At 40.1% G+C, this 20,489-nt stretch overlaps 3 protein-coding genes and 1 pseudogene across 4 annotated transcripts; 3 read left to right on the forward strand and 1 right to left on the reverse strand.

Moving 5' to 3' along the window:
• Positions 1 to 568: 568 nt before the first annotated feature.
• Positions 569 to 2,598, forward strand: LOC144636119 (uncharacterized). Its single transcript, XM_078495252.1, has 2 exons — positions 569 to 876; positions 1,835 to 2,598. The coding sequence occupies exons 1-2, from the start codon at positions 721 to 723 to the stop codon at positions 2,129 to 2,131; spliced, it is 453 nt and encodes a 150-aa protein (XP_078351378.1). The 5' UTR covers positions 569 to 720; the 3' UTR covers positions 2,132 to 2,598.
• Positions 2,599 to 3,125: 527 nt separating this feature from the next.
• LOC144634191 (uncharacterized) lies at positions 3,126 to 10,260 on the forward strand. Its single transcript, XM_078493091.1, has 7 exons — positions 3,126 to 3,493; positions 5,745 to 6,434; positions 7,555 to 7,729; positions 8,404 to 8,501; positions 8,634 to 8,715; positions 9,140 to 9,285; positions 9,378 to 10,260. The coding sequence occupies exons 1-7, from the start codon at positions 3,392 to 3,394 to the stop codon at positions 9,672 to 9,674; spliced, it is 1,590 nt and encodes a 529-aa protein (XP_078349217.1). The 5' UTR covers positions 3,126 to 3,391; the 3' UTR covers positions 9,675 to 10,260.
• Positions 10,261 to 11,814: 1,554 nt separating this feature from the next.
• On the forward strand, positions 11,815 to 13,649 carry LOC144634204 (spondin-2-like). The gene is made up of 2 exons (XM_078493103.1): positions 11,815 to 12,205; positions 12,727 to 13,649. The coding sequence occupies exons 1-2, from the start codon at positions 11,947 to 11,949 to the stop codon at positions 13,281 to 13,283; spliced, it is 816 nt and encodes a 271-aa protein (XP_078349229.1). The 5' UTR covers positions 11,815 to 11,946; the 3' UTR covers positions 13,284 to 13,649.
• A 234-nt stretch (positions 13,650 to 13,883) lies between these two features.
• On the reverse strand, positions 13,884 to 20,104 carry LOC144635517 (uncharacterized; annotated as a pseudogene). Its single transcript, XR_013567376.1, has 3 exons — positions 19,889 to 20,104; positions 18,181 to 18,909; positions 13,884 to 16,179 (listed from the first exon to the last, which is right to left on the reverse strand). The product of XR_013567376.1 is annotated as an uncharacterized LOC144635517 (transcript).
• Positions 20,105 to 20,489: the final 385 nt, after the last annotated feature.

Below are 20,489 nucleotides of genomic sequence, written 5' to 3' on the forward strand. Positions count from 1 at the left end.
GTCCCCCTCATATTATTAACAATCATTAAGTAATCGGAGGTCATAAAATAATTGTACAAACAATTACCTTTAATTACCTGAGCCTGCAGTTTTGGTCAGTGGTGTTGCTAAGCAACATGGCTTATACTCATGACGTCACACTGACTTGACATCTTTATTTTGATAAAAATCCTCCCATAACAAATTGCAATTCATCAACTGAGCTTGTTCACATTTATCATCAGACTTGGTCAAGTAACATGTTTTTCAACAAGCACACAGTCGAACCTCTACGTAGGGACACCTCTCTATTACGGACAATCTCTGATGTCCTAACAAAATTCTCATATATTTTCATTAGAAAAAACCTCCCTAATATGGACAACGGACACTAAACTTCTGCCCTAAAAAAACTTATAACGGAAACTTAAAACTTATTACGGACACTCCGGTGATCAGGCGACGATATTTTGTGTTCATAATTCAAAACCAACAACGTAACGCTTTTTTCATCTTAGACGTTTTAAGATTCTTGCGTGATGTTAATTTTCTACCTGCAGCATTACATTCCAGAACATTTCAAGTTACTAAATACTTTAAGCTGTCAATGAAGTCAAATTGACGTCATATTGGTGACCTCTATAATACGGACACTTTGCTCTGTTCCTTTAGTGTCCGTATTGGAGAGGATCAAATGTACTTTAAATCTCATATTTGGTGGATATCTTCCTTTACGATTTCATGCACGCAGGTTATCTAAACAATCCAAAGGCGACAGCTCAAACGATTGACCAGGAAGGCTGGGTACACACGGGAGACGCTGGACATTATGACGAGGAGGGATATCTTTACATTGTGGATCGAATAAAAGAATTGATCAAATATAAAGGATTTCAGGTAGAAATGACACTTAGCTTCTTACAGTAAAACACAATTGTAAGCGATATGTACAGTGAACTCTCTCTAACGGACACCCATGTTCAAGATCGACACCTGGTGTTGGTCCCTGTCGTGTTTTAGTCATTTTACTGTACTAAACTCGCTATAAGACGACACCTCTCTAAGACGGAATGGTCGGAGGAGTGTTGATTGTGTTGCATTGCAAATGTAAGATAAGCGTGTTCCAGTCTCTCGGTAGTTGAAGGGGAAAGCGAAAAACGCTGGCGAGCGAGGAAAAAACGTCCTGCCTCATTTTTTCTCTCTCACCCGCGTTATTCGCTCTCCCATAACTGCCGAGAGCATGGAACAGGCTAATGTAAGATTGGGTATCCATCAGTTTTTCTTCATCTTTAATAAGAAATTTTGTGTTGTGAATTAAAGGAACATCCACAAGAAGCTTGCAAATAGAATTATTTACCGAACATAATGGAAACAAAGCTTGAAATAAAAAGTTTGTGTGGAGGGGAGGGGAGGTCCAAATCCACATAAGAGGGGGAGTCCAAATCCGCTGTGACATCGGCGCTGATGTCGGGTTTTCGTAGCACAATGGGACAAGGAGTATTTCTACTCCACCCTTGATGGGTTGCTAGTCAATCGCAGGGCTACTCCCCCCCCCCCCCCCCCCTAGCATGAAATTCACCGGTACCCATTTATACATCTGGCCCCGGCTGTTCAAAGGGTGGATAACGCGGAGTCCACCTGATAAATCCGGTGGACAGCGTTATCCACCCTTTGAACAACTGGGGCCAGGTGGGAAAGGGGCACTGTGAAAGTAAAGTATCTTGCCGAAGAACACAACAAAATGACTCTGGCTGGATATGCGTTTAACAGTTGTATTTATCAAACGTTCTTTATTTTCTATCAATAACCATCTCCGACAATAGCCGACGCATCATCGGTTCTTCGTATTTTTCAGGTCCCTCCGGCCGAACTCGAAGCGTTATTGATTACCCACCCGAACATCGACGACGTGGCGGTGATCGGCGTCCCCGATCTTAAAGCCGGAGAGCTGCCGAAAGCTTTCGTGGTGCGTCGTACAGACGTTACACCCGACGAGATCATTAAATTCGTGGCTGGACGAGTTGCTCCTCACAAAAGGCTCAGGGGTGGTGTGGAGTTTATTGACCAGATACCAAAGTCGCCCAGCGGGAAAATCTTACGACGCCATCTTCGAAACAGAGAGAAAGAGAGTCAGATGCGATCCAAGTTATGACTGATCTACTGAACTTGTTTTCTTCTTTTGAAAGAAATAACTACTTAAAGGAGCTACGTCACGGGGATATCGCAGATTTTTGGTCTAAACCTTTCTTAAATTAGTTGTAGGCAACTTAGTCCATAAATAACATTATCTTTGAACATCTATAGCCTGCTTAGCTGGCGGTTTTGTTGGGGTTAGCGGGCTCAAGCAAGCTGCGAAGCCGCGCGCTATGAACATCTAAAGGAAGATATAACCTTAATTTGCTGATAGCACATTTGAAGACGCGCGGAAACATCTAGCATGCGTTGCAACGGACGTGTCACAAAACCATAAATTTTGGCCGTTCAAAAATCTAGTAATTTCCGTGACAAAGAAGCCTGCGAATACAGCCGCCTCTCATTCGCTCCCGCTACGGAGCGTATGAGAAGCGGCTGTATTCGCAGGCTAGTGATAAAGCCCTTTCAATGCGGACACAAAGAGACACTTGGCTGTGAAAACACAGATACACTGTAACCATGAAACATGGGATACATACGAGTGTTTTTTTGGTTTTATGTGTCAAATTAAAATAAAGCTCATTGTTCTTTCACCGCAAACATTCTATTGTCTCTATTTATTGTATGAGCTGCTCTAATCTGTCGACCAACTATCGTTCTTAATTAAGCATATCAAACAATAAGTGGAAACTTTATATGCCTAAGAAACTTATGCTCTGTTGATGAAATGATGAAATTCCGACAGCGACATTTATAATGCCGATAAAAGTGTCCGAGAAACTCCTGCTCTGTTTACCTTAGTTTCAAATTGGTCGAGAAATAAAAAAATAAAATGAAATAAAAATAGCTGAGAAACTTCTACCCTACCCGTTTTGGACGTGCAACGAAAGCGCTCTGAGCTCACCTACCGCAACGCTCTTTTGGGCTCGTCACGCAATTTCAAAGATTGCATGACGAGAGACAGAACAAGGAACGGGAGCTCGGGAAGGAGACTGGAAAACAACGAGCAAGTCGGCCATCTTTACAGGCTTGTTTCTACATTTCTTGTGGACTGCGAGCAGAAAATGCGTATGCGAGCGAGAAGCAAGCGGCGAAATCGCGAAAAGCGCGGGGGCGAAAAAAAGGAAAAAGAAAGGCTTTTCCCTGCCCCTCATTTGCATATAAATCAACTCTTCCGGTCACGGAACAAAAACCGACTGCTCGCCACTACTGCTCGCAGACTGTCTAGCGTTGGTTGGCGTTGGTTTCTCTTCTTGCTAGCTGGCGGTGCGGTTAAGTGATGGCTTTCAGAAGCAAGTACTATGTTCCTATACCAGACAACATTTCGTGGGCACAGTATGTGTTTCAGAACTTTGATAAATACGGCGATAGCAAGGCAGTGGTAAGCTACAAAATTTGCACAACACGACACGATAAGGAAACAGCCAAAGTTCCCTCGTGTCTTTATTGGCGATTGTCTTTTATTTTGCTTTGTTTCGCTAAAATAGATTATAAGAGCTGGTTTTTGTGTGGACTTTAAAGTCTACACATTGTTGTGATGCAGTTTTTTCCGATTGGGGGGTCACTTTCCGTAATAACTCGGGTTAGTGCTTTCGGAAGTTTTCGACAGTGATCGGAGAATCCGAAGTTTCGGTGAGATGGGCAGCCAAGGCAGTAAACTAAGAAATTCGATCAGTATCGAGTAAGTCGCACTTTATTCTTGAATCTAGAAGCCTTTTTTGACACATCTTTCGAAGAGCGTGTGATGGCTGGAAAATATACATCAAGGAAGAACTTCAAAGGCGTGAAATAACAATCGCGACGGCTGAAATCTGCATATCTAATGAGCTGAACAACTGCGGTCGTAGGTAACGTTTCTTTTTTTTCACACTTTTGACTCACTTTCCGTATTGTTTGTTTTTCTGTGCGGCTTGAGCACTTTTGATTCGCATATTAAAACGAATCAAATGTCTGGTTATTTATTTCTTTCAGCTTTGCCACACACAATGAATGCACAACGAGTTGTATCAAAACAAGTTCGCTGATCATGTTGTTTTACTTGTCTTGGACTCCGGGATATAATTCACCAGCTCCATTTCTTTCAAGTAGTACGGTATTTAGCAAAAGACCGATGTCGAATTTAGAACTGAATTAAAACATTGTCATGAAAAGAATAAAAATAACATCGAACCGTAGAATATGCATATATCCAAACCGTGCAACAAAATAATTTAATTGTCGGTTTAAATAACGTCCTTCGCCGCCTCTCAAAACACCGACTCCAAGTGAATGTTTCGTGAACAAAAAAATATATATTTTCCCCCCTTTCTACGCAAGCTACTAAGAAATTATTTGTGAAAGCTTATTGAAACGTTGTTATTCCAAAACGGTGAAAAAAAGAACTCATTGAAAGAAAACAAGTTTTTCGATGAGTTGTTTACACAAGCTTTACACAAAAAGTAAGGGTTGTGTAAACAAGCGATGCGAGACAGTTCACGTGCTCCACGCAACATTTCTTTTTTTAATAAAAATAGTATCCTATCTTGCTAGTGGTAAGGAAAGGCTTTTGGTCTAATAACTGCTGTTCTTGTAGGATTCTAGGTTTTTATTTGCATGAAAAAAGGCACTTGTCGTGAACGACGTGACAAAGGGTCACGCGCCAATGGTATTAACGTGTGTTTCTTGAAGCGTAGTACATAAGACAAGTAATAGAACACTTTGTTCTTCCAACAGTCTTGTAAAAAATAAATTGATTGATAAGTTCTTTGTTTTTTCGCCTTGTATCTCGAATTACTCGATTCGAAACTTGAAGTTGTTGATAGCCTGAGTATCAGGCTTTTCTAAAGGGGAAGGGAGAAAGGGTAGAAGCGCGAAACAGGTTAAGTTGTTGACTATGTCAACTTTTATTCAAATGAAAGTCCACACATGTTCGCATCGCGGACTCACTTTTACTGTTATTCAGAGTGTTAGCAGGGCCGTACTCAAAGCCGTGGCCGCTTAGAGGCAAACCGAGGCACTTGGCAAACGAGGTTGCTTGGCAGTGACTTGGCCCAGTCATTTTATATTTCGTTATTTTTATTTATTTTTTTTTTTTGGGGGGGGGGGGGGGGGGGAAGTAGTATAGGTAACTGGCATTTTAAGACCTGAAAGGAGAGGCACGTTTATGGAAAATTTCCTGATCCGGCTCCCCAGAATTCAGATTTTTAAGATAATCTCTGTAATGGCATTTAAAATATGCTCCCCCCCCCCCAGTTGAAGAACAGTGGAATTCTTTAGGGGTAAGGGCAAAAATTTGTGGATTTCCTCAGGGGTAAGATAAGAAATACAGGAATATTCTTAAGGGGGGTGGTGAAAAGTTGTGGAACTCTTTTGGGTTGGAATTCTTGAGGAACAAACACGTTTCTAATGGGATTCTTGAGGGCTTAGCACATTTTCAAAGGATTTCATTGGGGGGTTAAGGAACTTTCAGTGGATTGCTTTAAAGGTGTAGACGTTTTCAAAGGATTTCTTTAGGGGTAAGAAGATAAGACCTGTCCTCAACAGTCTTCTTGGAGTAAGGTTTAAGTCTTGCACAACCTCCAGTAGCCTAAGATATAACTTTTTGTGATCAGTCTGATACGCTACGATTAAACATTTCATTTTGTGTTTTTCAGAGCGACCCATCTACTGGGAGCTTTTACACTTTTAAACAGCTTAAAATACTGACCAGAAATTTTGCTTCTGCCTTGGTCAAACAAGGATTAAAGAAAGATGATGTTCTAGCTATCTATCTTCCTAATGGTATCCAATACCCTGTTGTATACTACGGAGCCTTGTTTCTTGGAATTACCATCATGACAATCAACCCTCAGTATGGAGTAGAAGAGCTTGCATATCAGCTACGGGATGCTGGGGCTAAGTACTTGATCACAGACAGGGAACGTCTTGCTAATGCACAAAGGGCAGCATTGCAAGTCGGTATTGTTGCTACATTCACTGTTGGAAAAGTTAAAGGTTTTGTGTCAGTTGACGAGTTGGTTCAAGATGATGGTTCAAGATTTCCAAGTGATGTGAATATAAGTCCCAAGGAAGACGTTGCCGTTTTGCTTTATTCCAGTGGTACGACAGGCTTACCTAAGGGTTGTATGCTTACGCACTACAACCTGATTGCACTGGCATGTATTATCGGACATGACAGTTTCTTGAATTTGAGTTTGCAGTCTGTGGTCTTGGCAGTTTTACCACTATTCCATGGCTATGGGCAATTTGTTATTATGGGGATGGCTTTGTCTAGGGGTGCCAAACTTGTCATTTTGCGGCAATTTGAGCCACAGATATTTCTACAAACTTTGGAAGATCACAGGGTAAAGTATTTAATTAATCATATATCTAATAAGTTTTCAACATTTAAGGTGGTTACATATTTAAATAATCTCTTTTTATTTCCCATTAGCCAGCTTTTCAAAAAAAACAAATCAAAACTTTTTCCACTGATGAAGGGCTAAGCCCAAAAATCTGAAACATTATTCATAGCACTTAGTACTCTTATGAGAAATTTGTTTAACTTTGTTATTGCTAGGTTGCAGCTGACGTCATGGCAGCCATGCTGGTGGACAAGGACATTTGTTTCCCCCCACTGCAAATTCTGGGAAAAAAAATTTTATTGTCACATGATTGCAAACCAAGAATAGTTATTGTACACTGCTCTTAAATATTAACCTTGTTCTGTTAGTTGGTTTTGGAGCTCGTCAGTTAAGAGAAGGGGTTGGTGGTGGGCCATAACCCCCTCCCCCACCCCCACACTTACACATACATTACCACCACTGCTGCCGTAATGTGCAGTTCCAGAAAATATCCATACCCACCCTGTGGAAGGCAACTGGAAATTCCGAGGGGGTGAGGGTATCAAAAGCCAAAATTTTTAAAGGAAAGTATGGGGCTTGACTGGAATTTCCAGAGGGGTGGGGGGAATTCAAACTAAAAAACATTCCGTACGAGGGGTACGGATATTTTCTGGAACAACACAATCTTTAAAAGTATACCTGCTGTGGCAATGAAACCTACATGGTCATTTATGTCCGGTATTTCAAGGTCATTTGTGAAAGGTATTGATGTAGGGTTTATTTTAGTGATGAAATCAATGAAATGATCCGCAGTTCACATAATTATATGTCTTTCATATATTCACTTTGTACTCTACTCTACATGTGGGACATATTTGGACCCACAATTGACCTGCTCCCAATGTATCAAGGCTTCTTAGCTCAGTTGGTAGAGCAACTGTCACCGGTGTCGTGGACGTCATGGGTTCAAATCCCATTGTAGCCTTGAAATTTTTTTCAGGCTAAAAAATGCAATTGCTTAAATTGCTTTCACACTGTGAGGATCATTTCGTTCATTTTATCGTTTATTTTAGTATTGATAAGTGCCCATAGTTTATAATTTATAACATCACAAATGCAGGTTGTTTTGAATTTCATTCAGGTGACAGTTGCCCCAATTGTTCCTCCACTAATTCTGTTCCTGGCACAGCACTCGATGGTTGATAATTACAAATTAAGCTCCTTGATGGAGGTGATTTCTGCAGGAGCCCCAGTAGGAGAAGAGCTACTGACAGCTTTAAAAAAACGCTTACCTCACGTCAAATATGTCAGACAAGGTAATGCAAGCTAGTGGTTTTAAAAAGAATCTATGAACAAAGGAACAAAGACCAGATACGCGTAAGCAGCATAAATCAAGCCTATGTCAACATTCAAGTCATTTTTCTGATGAACAACCTTACTTTAATTTCAAAGTTAAGGAGACCTCAAAATAGAAAAAATAAAGGTTGGAAAATATCAAAAAGGTTATTAATAATAAAAGGAAAATAAACAAGGTCGTGGTTATATATATGACTGAGAAAGAGTTAAACAGTTTGCAAAAGACAAACTTGAACCAATTGGCCAATATTTTCAAGATCCAAGTGTACAGTCCCTTATTAGGTGGGTGCATTTTTCTTGTAAGACGATTGGACAATTTTGTCTTCTGTGCATTTCACTATCAATAGCACCAGTCCTGTACCATTGTCTGTAAATTTCACCCATGGGGTTGGGGGGTGGGGTGGGGTGGGGTGGGTGCACCCCCAAACAATGGGGAAAGGGGAGTTATTTTTTGCACTTTGGGTCTCAAACTTTTAAGGATTAGGGGTAGGGGAGAGGCTGTCCCTCCCCAGTTTTTTCCCTAAATCTGCTACTGGATTATTGCACTAACCACATCTAGGAATGTTCCATTACCTTGGTGTTGTCCACTTATCACAAGTTTGATTTTAAAAATTCTGTTTCCTTTAAAATGCAGCATATGGTTTGACAGAGGGCGGGTTATGCAGTATGACTCCACTTGATGGAAACAAACCAAGCTCTTGTGGTGTCCTTTTTCCAAATCTGGCATGCAAGGTATTTGATTGGTGCAAAAGCTGCTTACAAAATAGCTTCTATGTCTTATGTCACTTTCCGATACCTCTTACTTATCCGTTAGTACTCTGCACATTGTCATCCATGACGGCATTGTAAATGTTTGATTGACAGGTTGTCCATCAAGAGACCTTGGTTCCATTAGGACCACATGAAGACGGACAGCTCTGCATTCGGGGACCCACAGTCATGAAAGGTATCATGTTGGGGCAGAGCTGGGGGGCAGGAACACAGGGCCGTACAGCAGGGGGGCAGTGGGGGCAGTTGCCCCCACCAGGAAAACTAAATTTCTAACATAGTGTTTGATTTTGCTGGGCTATTTCTTGTAGCTATATTGGAGTTTGCCCCTGCAGCGGAGTTTAGCGCAGTTTGCCCCTGCAGACTAAAAATCCTAGGTACGGCCTCTATGCGGGGAGAAGAGAAGGGATGTGACGTACGCAAAGTAACATGTTGTTGTACTTACTGATTTCGGCTCATTCTCGGTGTTCAATATGGAGCAGGAAAACAATAGCTCCAAAACCAAGAAAATTTTCACAGGTTCTTACACCGAGGTAAACCCCTTTTTTGAAATCTCTTATTTGGCGTATATTAATTTATCCTTTCCGATTTCATGTACACAGGTTATCTGAAAAATCCCAAAGCGACAGCTAAAACGATTGACCAGGAAGGCTGGGTACACACGGGAGACGCTGGACATTATGATGAAGAGGGATATCTTTACATTGTGGATCGAATAAAAGAGTTGATCAAATACAAAGGATTTCAGGTAGAAATGACACGAACCTTCATACAATACGATACAATCTATGACCATCTCCGACAATAGCCGACGCATCATCGGTTCTTCGTACTTTTCAGGTTCCTCCAGCCGAGCTCGAAGCGTTATTGATTACCCACCCGAACATCGACGACGTGGCGGTGATCGGCGTCCCCGATCTTAAAGCCGGAGAGCTGCCGAAGGCTTTCGTGGTGCGTCGTGGAGACGTCACACCCGACGAGATCGTTAAATTCGTGGCTGGACGAGTTGCTCCTCACAAAAGGCTCAGGGGTGGTGTGGAGTTTATTGACCAGATTCCAAAGTCGCCCAGCGGGAAAATCTTACGGCGCCATCTTCGAAAAAGAGAGAAAGAAACTCAAATGCGATCTAAGTTATGACTGATCTACTGAACTCGTTTTCTTCTTTTGAAGGAAATAACTACTTAATGCGGACTAGCAGAAACACTTTTACTTAACCACTAACCGACGGATTGAGAGGAATCTGTGTTCGTTTAATCGGAGTCCGCGGTTCAAGTATGTAGTTTCGTCAATTGTTGCTATCTTCAGGAATGATGGGTTTCGTAAGTTTTCATTCGTTTTACTGGGTAGGATCGTTAATTTATATTGGGAGGTTTTGCTGTACAGACAGAAGCTGGGAAGGAGAGAATTAACTCTGGAAATTCAAAATAACCGGCCAGGAATTTCCTTCGGAGCCCGTTTATACCAAACCGCCTATGGCATAACATAAATCTGAGTTTTGTTTTATTTGATTTGAGTAAGTTTAGTTTAAATTTATTTTTAAAGGGGCTAGGTCACGGTATTTCAGGAAATTCTATTTATTTTCGTTTATTTAGAGCTGTAAACTTCAAATTGGTAGAGCAAAAGTCATCTATTGGTAAAATCACGGCCACATAACAAACAAGGATGATTTTCGAGCATCATTGTAGATGACACTTTCATACAAATTGACTGGATAAACTTGAAATAAGTCGGGCCGACGTTTTTCAAGTTTACACGAACGCAATCCGTTTTAATCTTTTATTTTTTAGGTACATTTGAACTTATATTTGTAAATATCCGTTTTTAAATTTTTTAGAGTTTTTAACTTTTTAACATCATTTTATTAATATTTTTTTATTGTAAAGCGCCATGAGCAATTAGTGGATTTTGGCGCTATAAAAGTACTTTTTATTATTATTTATTAATCTTCTCGAATTTTGCTCATCCATGCCCCCTTTCGGCCTTTCTGTGTTTTTTTTTAGTTATTCTACAGTTTTAAGCCGTTATTGTGATATTTCAGTTAATTGTATGACCAGTTGGTCACTGCCGAAATTGCTTGAAATTGTGTGACATAGCCCCTTTAATAAATCTCGCGCAAAATGCCAATGAACAACCAATAATATAATGAAAACGAAGAAGAGAAACTATTTTTTTATTTGTTGCTGCTAACTTTACTTCCAGAGAACTTAGGCACTTAAAAAACACACAGTTACACTCTTACACTGATAACAATATTACATTGACCTCACACAGAATGGAAAGTTTATAACTGCATTACAACTGTTAAGCGGAGATAGTTGTCCGTTTTGGAATTTATCCACACTGGAGAGCGTAAAAGAAAATAGCGTATACGTTCATAATGATCGTTTTAGCTGCTTACGTATGGACAAAAGGCCTAAAAATACATACATGTTTAAAAATTCCGTAATCATTTATCATTAATTTTACATGTTTGTTATATTGTTATGGTAACGCATGTTTGACACTATTGACTATATATGTAATGTTTAATCAATGAGCAGCATTGTTTTATCAAGTTTAAAAAACATGAGTTTAAAAAACACGAACTGCGAATTTTTTAACGGCTTCAAAATCTTCTGATGTAGTTCAGATTTGGGGTTATTTTTGTCTAGAATATTGGACGTAGAGTTTAGCCGTGTCTTTATCAGATATAAAGACACTCATTAAACATAAATTTCTTTTCTATTTTCTGTAAGAGTAACTGTGTTTTTGAAACTCTATTAAAAAACTCAATAACAATAATAGATTCTTTCTTTAGTCTGTAACAGCTCTAAAAGGTAGTTCCCGTTATTTACGTCATCTATTGTTATCATTGTATTGGCTATTGAGACAAAAATATTGTTTGTTTTACAGTTGGCATAAGAAACCTACACAAAATTATAAACATACGGCAAATGACGTCTATCTTTGTTGATAACAGTTTAAGGACATGCAAAGTGAATTGTTATTAAGGCCTCTGCATAAGTGAAGAAAAAATTTGCTGTGAAAACGGGTGTTTTTTCCCCAACTTTGTTCTAAATATTTTCGTGACTATAATGGGAAACGTGACTTTTTTTCAGTTTCATGCGGTGTCAGATATTGCCTTTGAATGGTATCTGTGACTTAAATGGGAGTATTTCTAGCGCTTGGTTTAATTTTAAATAGCAAAAATATGCTTAGTAAAGGAAATCCGTTAGCAGGTGAAGCGATATAACAAAAGACTAGTTTACGCCTTAGGGTCGGTTTCTAGCAAACACGAAATTTGCAAATTTGCATAGTCATCTAAACACGACATAAATATGTGTATATAAAGCGTTAGTTCACTTAGTTGTCGATCGTATTGTGCCTAAATTCCTCGCAGCTTAGAACACACGCGACCAGATTTGTGAAAATGGCTCGACGCATAACAGCACTCGCGGCATTTTTGAGCCTTGCTGCTTTCGTTTCTTCGGCCGATGTAAAATGCCCAGGAACAGCAAACTACACGATGACATTTCGAGGTCTTTGGAAAAAAGACAGACATCCGAATGCAGATCTTCCTCCTGGCGCACATTTCTCGCGTCTGATCGGTTGTTCGCATGGAGCTGACTATGTTATGTGGCGTAACGGGACAAAAGCTTCACCTGGTGTGAAATTAGTAGCAGAAACAGGTTAGAACATTTTATAACGTAACCCCGATATCGCGAACACTTCGACATAACGAATATTAATATGGAATGAGCCATTTTTACATGCTATCGCAGTGACTACGAGTAGACAAATTCATCATTGCCGCTTTCAACGCACAAAAATCAGAATTAGAGTAAATGCCGAAAACTTTATTTAAACTCGAATTTTGCTCGAATTTTAATAGCACATATAAACAGCAATCGCTCAATTCAAAGCTTCGTCATACTCAAGTACTTTGTATATTAATTTTCGGACGGTGTATTCCAAAATATTTTCTTTGTGAAACTTCGACACATATTCCGTGCGTTTGAATCGTTCCTTGATCGAAGATGTTTGTTTTGATGTAACTTGCTGGATTATAGTTCATTGTAATCCCTTCAGTTCAAGCATTCATTATATTTTAGTCGTCAGTCACGCAATGGCTGTGCAGGAGGCTATTTTCATTGCGGGCTTTAGCATAAATTTAATATATTTTCTGTGCTCTTTTTATAACTATTTTCAGGTGAAACCTCCACTCTTCAGAATGAGATTACCGCCCAGCTCACCATGAAAAAGGCCTGGCAGTTAATTCTTTCTTCGGGTGGTACTGGCGCTGAGGGGGTGATAACTGGAATTCCTATCCAAGTCACTTCGAACTTTTCCAAAGTGTCCGTAATCACAATGCTGGCGCCATCTCCTGATTGGATCATTGGAATTGACAGTCTTGACATGTGTGACAATGGCGCGTGGCGGGAGAGCTATGACGTCACCATGTCACCCCCATGGGATGCCGGGACGGATGATGGACAGCAATTTAGGGGTAATAACGCACCCAGTAACCCATTTGTTAACATTTTTCAAATCACAAACAACACGGAAGGGGCATTTAAGAACGACGTGCCCATAAAAAGCTTGGGGGAGTTTCTGTTTAAGTCTGCTGACGGGATGACAGCTACACCTGCACCGCCAATGGAGAAATCTTCCTCAACTGCAATGCCAACAGATAGCGCAGTCGGCAAGGCTTCTCTTAGCTTTTCCCTTCTCGTAAGCGCCACTTTGATATTGGCTTTGTTGTTTTAAGATCATAAGGACACCTTTCTCAGATAGCCAGGAATTGGCTTTTTGAACAATTTTTTACTATCAGTTTAGCATTATTTTTTGTGGCTAGTGAGGCAAAAGTATTTTACTGACGTTTTTTAGAGAGAAAATATGACAGTGACTTATCGAGTCTGGTAAAGACTATGGAGAGATGAACAGTTTTAGGTTTAAACAGTCAACCGAAGACGGCAAAGGCCTTTTTGTTAAAAGTGTTACACAAACCAAGCATATGACACCCATTTTCAGCAGTTTACTTGACGTATTTGTATTTTAACTGGTTATGCTTTGTTGTTACGGTTATATCAAGTTAAAAGCAAAGAAATTTCAAAATAAACGCATTGGCAGATAGTTCGTCTTGTTGTATACCACAATCCGTCTTGCGTCCTTCTTTACACTGAGACACATAAGCAGACACACTAAAAAAAACCTTTCCAAGTTCGTCCAGAGTATAAAAATGAGCAATGACGTTAAAGGCTAAAAAAATCGAAAAACACTCTTTGTACCAGAATCTGCATATTCAACACCAGAAACGCTGTAAAATAAAATTTGGTAATTTCTCGATGGTGAGTTTACATATAAGACATTTACTCAAAATTTTACACTGCAATTTTTTTCTTAAACAAGAAGTTCCGGTATAAAAGGGGCCTGGCCTGGCCATTCTCACGCCCAGCTGTCAGTCAATCATCAAAGCGTAAACAACTGGCAAACAACCTGCGTATTTTCGGTAATCAGACTTTCGATTGAGTACAGTTGTCGACTGTTCGGTAATCGAGCATTCGATTTTGTTCGATTGTCGACTGTTCAGTAATCGAACGTTCGATTTTGTTCGATTGACCAAATTGTACTGTGAGTTCGATTATGTTCGATTACCGAACCCAATCGAACGATTGGTGTTCGATTGGGTTCGATTACCGAACGTTCGATTGGATACGCCGGGATTACTAATATTGCTATGGCAACTTCTGCATCTTTGAAACCAGAAAAATAAAGTGTAGTTAAAAAATCACAGGTAAATCTTTGAACCGGACGGTTTTTAAAAGGCTTTAAGAACTACCTCGTACCTCTTTTAAAATAAATCGAAAATCAAAGAATTTCATTTAAATACATATACGCAGTGTTTTTCTACATTAGTAATGAAAAGCTCCCCAGTGGCTGACACAGCAACAGCACTTTGTGAAGGCTGTTCGAGTTGCCTGTCCGGAATAACTAATATCGAATTAACAAATTTTCCATCCAGTGTAAAAACTTGAACCCTCCCTTCACGAGTGTCACACACAATCAAGTTATTAAACTTGTCAACGGCGAGTCCAACAGGAAGGTTCAACTTACCAGAACCCTCTGTACCAATATCATATAGATATACTCCTTCACTGTTAAATACTTTAACGCAGGAGGCCAACCTATAGGAGACATAGAACATATCTTGATGATATAAAGCTAAAGACGGGGACTTATCACAGTCTGGAGAACGGACAGACTGTAGCAATTCTGTACCGTCAGGGGAGAGGACTTTGACTGATATGTCGCCCCTGTCACACACCACCATGCGGCCATCATCAGCAATAGTCATTCTGTGTGGTTTTATTAAGTGATATGTGGAGATGTTCTTAATAAACTTGCCGATTTCAGTAAAACAAAAAATATCACGATAATTATCAACGATGGTGACTTCACCAGACCTGTTGAATGCTACCGAAGTGGGATAAATAAGTTTCTTAGCAGCAGGTCCCTTCTGGCCAAACTCTGTCAAATAAACTCCGTCTGGACTGAAAAGTTGTACTCTTTGATTATCAGCATCAGCTACTGCAATGTTTCCTGTCTTGTCACTTATTGCAATGTCATACGGGCAATCAAATTTTTTTTCGTGATTTTCCACGTGAGCCAAAAAAATATACAGCTTGGTATTGATGTGGGATCACGTGAACACTCCATGGACTACTAGTCAGCGGTTGACCATTAACTTCAATCACCACGTCATGATGTCCATGGCAATCTGGTGTGTAGGTGACGCTATATTCACCATCTCCGTTGTCTTCAATTAACTTGTCGAGAATCTTTTCTGATGGACTCTTTACTTTCACAGTGATTTCATCTATCTCGTTATAACACTGTTTTCCCTGTAGATCTTTTGTTGTGATTGTCAAGCTAGCTACTCTGCCAACTTCTGCTTCTTTTAAGCCTTTTCCTTCAACGACTGACAGCAAAGGATCTGTAGTACTGACAAAAACCTCACCCAGAAATGCGCATCTTACACTCTGGACATCCTCTTCATTTGTCATGTAACGAACGTGCAACGGTTTATAAATGTTCATTTTCGTTGCCTTGAGGATACCTTTACACTTTTCAATGGCACGCTGTTGTGCCTCCAGAATTTCGACGCTATTGTTTCTTTGTAAGATCGCCTCGCAATATTCCACAGACGTTTCCAATTGCGTAACAGATAAATGAAAGTGTTCTAATTGTATTGCGTGATCTCTCTTTTGTTGTTCTTCAATAACATCTAGCTTGGTGTCCATGGCGATCTCGTGCTCCTTTAAAACTCGAAAAAGTTCTTCAACAGTTGTCAATACATTGTTTCGAGCTGCGGAAATCTTCTCTCTGCTCTTCCTCAAAAATTCTGTCGTTCTTTCTATTTGTTCCTCATGATCAGCAATTCCCAATTTCATTTCTTGCACAAGCTCCTCCAAGTTCAGTTTTTGTTCTTCTGCTGCTTCCTCGATATCCACCTTGGTGTGATGAGTATGGCGTGTCTGTCCACACTTGTCGCAAATGCAAACTTTGCAGTTCTGGCAAAAATAATCGAGTCGCTCATTCTCGTGCTGCTTTTCTCTGCACATGACAGAAGGCTCCACCAGCTCTTCCAGTTTCAAGCGTTTTCCTTCGAAGACAACAATTATAAAACAATTACTCAAGCACAGAACAAGGAAAAAAGTTCTTAATGGCTTAATCCCAGTAATCCCCGACTGAAACAAAGTAATATTCTTCCTCTAATCAAATATTGTGCTACGTCGTGTCTAATGCAGTTTGCTCCATTCCTTTGCAATTTTTCATCCAGCTTGGTTAATTTTGGCTTAAATTTGCGACGTGAGTATAAGAACGAACAGAGATGTTCGCTGGTTCGAAAACACAAGCAGAAGACAGCAAATGCACGCAAACGAAGCGCCTTGAAATTTGACTATGGTTAAATGTAAATTATGCTAAGTGAAACGCGAAACAATGCTGGTCAACAGCTATCCCCTGTATTGGACATGCGCAGTTATTGGGGTTCTGCTGGGAATCGCGTGGTTTTACAGCTTGGCTTTTGAGGTCAGCTCGTTCTCACATGCACTTTAGTCGTTTTGACTGTGCTTGGCAGCCTCGCTCCCTGCCCTCCCTCTCTGGTAACTATGAGGTAAGTATCATGGTTCCACTTTTTTTGCAGTGTGACGGTGCCTGGTGGTTGCCGCTCACAGGGTTGGCATGGTTACCCTACGCGCTCGGCTCTTTTGCTCGAGGCGCCACTTTTTTCCAGGCACCTTCCCCAAGCTCATCTATTGTTGATGAGTTTAATCAACGTAAATGTGCTTTTCTTCATAATTGCTTCACACTTGATACCTTGACTGTCCACAGCCCTCTATTTTTTCGTAACTTTCTTCGATCACTTTAAGACGGGAAGAACCAGCGAGAAAGCTGGACGCACTGGCGCCCTGGATGCTCTCTTCTTTCGCGCGCGTTCTTTTGCTAGAGATAGAGAGGCTGTGAACAGTCTATAAATTAACCAGCTCATTAAACCCACCGAAAAGATTGAATCAGCTTGATGACAAAGGACTGCTTGTGCTCGGGTTATTTAAGAGCTAGGGAACGACGCAAGCATAAGCGCAAGGACAAGAACAACCAGATATTTTAATAGGTATTCCAGCTACGACGCTCTTTGGGCATGTCTTAAAACGACAACATCTAGAATTCTTCACTTTTAAAGAACCTACCATAAAAACAGCTAACCGGAGTAAGAAAGAAAAAATGCGCTAACAACAAAAATGTGCTGGGTCAGAGAGTGTTGCCAAAAAAATTATTGAATTACCACAACTCCTAATTTCTTTTGCAACTATTAAACTTGATCAACTTTGATACTTGCGTTTTACTTGCGTCGCTCCTTTTGTGTCGTTTAAGTTTAGTTCTTTTATAGAGAAGCATGTCTAAGTAATTTTTTTCTAAGTAAATTTTCTTGCCTGGGTCAAGAACACAATGTGAGTACAATAATCAGGAACGAACACTCAACCAAAGTTTGTATCTTATGTAAGATGGCCTTCTTGTCTCGCCTCTACAGTCTTTATCCTATTATGAAGGTCTGAATGGGGTTAAGTGTTTAGTGAGATTTGCCCAAAATTTTTATTGTTTGCTGTGAAGTTTGCCAATTTTGTTATGTTTACTGTTTTCGAAGAAAATACTGTTAAGTGTTTGGAGGGTTTTTCGTGAAAAACTCGTAGTGTTTTAGCATTGTAAATTCTTATCTGCTCTTCGAAAATCGGTAACAAAATCACTTATGAACTTTAAGCCTGTGCTGTGTGTTCTCCTCGGAAATCTTCGGTAGTATTCGAAAATTTTGACATGATTGGGAATTGCCGGAAAATGGCCGAAAACTTCTTAATATACTAAGCAAAATGATTTTGGCCTTTTTGGAGCTGTTTTTCTTTCTTTCTGGATAAAATTTACTGTTTCAGTGAATTTTTTACTGTTAGTGTTAAAATGCCTAAAATTTAACTGTTTCATGTTACAGAGCCAAAAACTTAAGTGTTTAGTGTTATCGAAGTACCCCCATTCAGACCCTCTATTACATGTAATTACCTTAACTGATTTGAGTCAACTTACAAATTAATTTTGGCTATATACTACAACTAACCTTCATCACTTGATTCCTTTCTGGTAGTCAAACTTGATGCTGCTAAATCATCAAGCTTTTTCATAACATTTCTGATCTCGGTCCCAATCTCTTTCAGCCCATCTTTAATGTTTTCTTCATCCTTTTTCCATTGACTGAGGAGGTCTTTGTAGTGATCTTCAATTTCAGGGTCCATGCACTCAGTTTCCAGATTGTCGATAGCTGCTCTGTACTGAACTCCTCCTAGTCTCACCAAAGTGTCCCGGATGTCTTGCCAGTAGGTGTTGAACGTTGCGTCATCAACCGAAGCGTGCTCGGCATGAGCGTACACGGTGTTTCTAAAGAACTTCACACGAGCAATATCCGCTTCAAGACTCACGTCTGTTACAGCAGGAAGTGTGTCCCAGCCAGTTGCTGGAGCAAGCAAGCCGCATAAATTTCGTAAAAGGATCATCAAAAGCGTGGTGTCAAAATCTCTTGAAGACACTGAGGATGGAATTGCAGGAAAGAGCTTCCCCCATTGGGTTGCATTAATAATTTTCCTTGTTCTGAGTGATTGCAACGTGGTTTTATTTGCCGCCAAAACTGTGGGAAGATTTGCTGGTGAATGGATGGTATCAAACTTGTCCCGAAGGGACTGGGTGCCAATATCAACCAGCAAACGACATAAACGGGCGTAGTTTGTTGTCTCCTTACTGGAAGCTGTTGGCGCTGCACTAGCCATGCTATTGTAATAGGTCAATCTTTAAGCTAGAGAAAAAAAAATCAGATATTTGGCTCTTTGGAACTCTAATCTAATTTAGCGAACGTAAAGTATGGTGGGAAGGAGAAGAATACTCCTTTGCTAGGAGACTGGAACCCAAGCGCTCCAGTGTGCTTGTGACTAAACTATATTATGGTTTCGCTTGCGCTTGTAAGTTCCACCCTTGGTTGCTTTCGGTTATCTTTCTTTCCTAAGTACAGTGGAACCTTTAACGAACCTCTATGAAGCGAAATCCTCGCCTGATATAACAAACGATATTCTTCGCCCCAGTCGATAGTAAAATGTATGAGAAAGTACCTCGATATAACGAGAGGGTCGAGACCGCGTTATAGCGAATAAATTTTGCCAGTCCCTTGGCCCTTCTTTACATCGAATTCTGATTCATCGAAAGAGAAGCGTTAAATTTCAAACTAGCCGCAATCAAAGATTAGGGAATGCATTTGACAAGAATGGATTAATATGTCCTGGTTTGTATTAAAGGTAAAGGGACGTGATTTATTGTCACAAACACTGATGCAGAAAGTCAGCGTAAAAAATTCACAAGGCTGATTTCAATAACAGGTTTGACCTCTTTGCGTGACGTTTTCCACGTTTTCGAAACACGGCGCACAAACCAGTCACGCGAAACGAACGAGGCATCTGTTGATAGAACGATGAACGAACCTCAACATGTCTTTTTGAACGTTTCACAAACCCAAATCGACAAATTGGCGATTAGATAAAGTTGAAGATAATAAGTCTAGTAAAATCATCAAAGTGTAAGTTAGATAGACTAACTTGATGTAAACTAGAAATGCCTTTACGCCAAGAATCGAAACTGCTTCGTTGTCATATTTGAGGTTTATTGCAAGGTTTATTAGACTGTCTGCCCGCCTTGGGGTATTCCTGGTATTCCTCATGTGTTGAGGATCGGACATATGCAAGTTAAGTTCAAATAATTATGACTCCAAAATCACATAAACAAACCTGTGAATTTTTGTGAATTGAAATCCAATGCACACCCAAACAGAAACTGAGTCGATCGTTGTAAGCAGATACAGCGCACTCGAGGCGAAGCTTGATGAGAGATAGTTACTGCTTACCAGCTTTGTTCAGTGGAAGAGAAAGTTCGTTTAGTTTTGTTCGTATTTAGTGAGTTTCCTCCGACGTATGGAGTTGGAAAGGCTAAAAAGTGCGAGTGTTCCGCGATCTTCCGCCAGGCCACAGACTTGCTGATCACGAGACTCTAAAAATTTCAATACAAATTCCTGTCATACCACAGGCAGACCATCCTCTGTGTTTCAGGCGCAAAGCGCTATTTGATTTCATACGTTCACTGTAATTGTCGTTCACTGTAATTGTCGGTCGGGGCTGAAATGTCTTTGTGAGTTGGGTTTTCTCGTTAACTCTAGGTCTAAACGGACACTCATGCCCTATAAATCAGCAAATTTTAATAGGAAAAGATACATTGAAACTATTTTACATTAACATAACCAAATACTAACTTCACGCGCTTGAGTTCGCTAGCGTTTTATAATTTATGACACATTTTGTCACAGGTCAGTAAAGGAAATCCGAATAACAAAAG

This window comes from Oculina patagonica, chromosome 13, assembly GCF_052425735.1.
Source record: "Oculina patagonica isolate OP01 chromosome 13, crgOcupat, whole genome shotgun sequence".
Taxonomy (NCBI): domain Eukaryota; kingdom Metazoa; phylum Cnidaria; class Anthozoa; order Scleractinia; family Oculinidae; genus Oculina; species Oculina patagonica.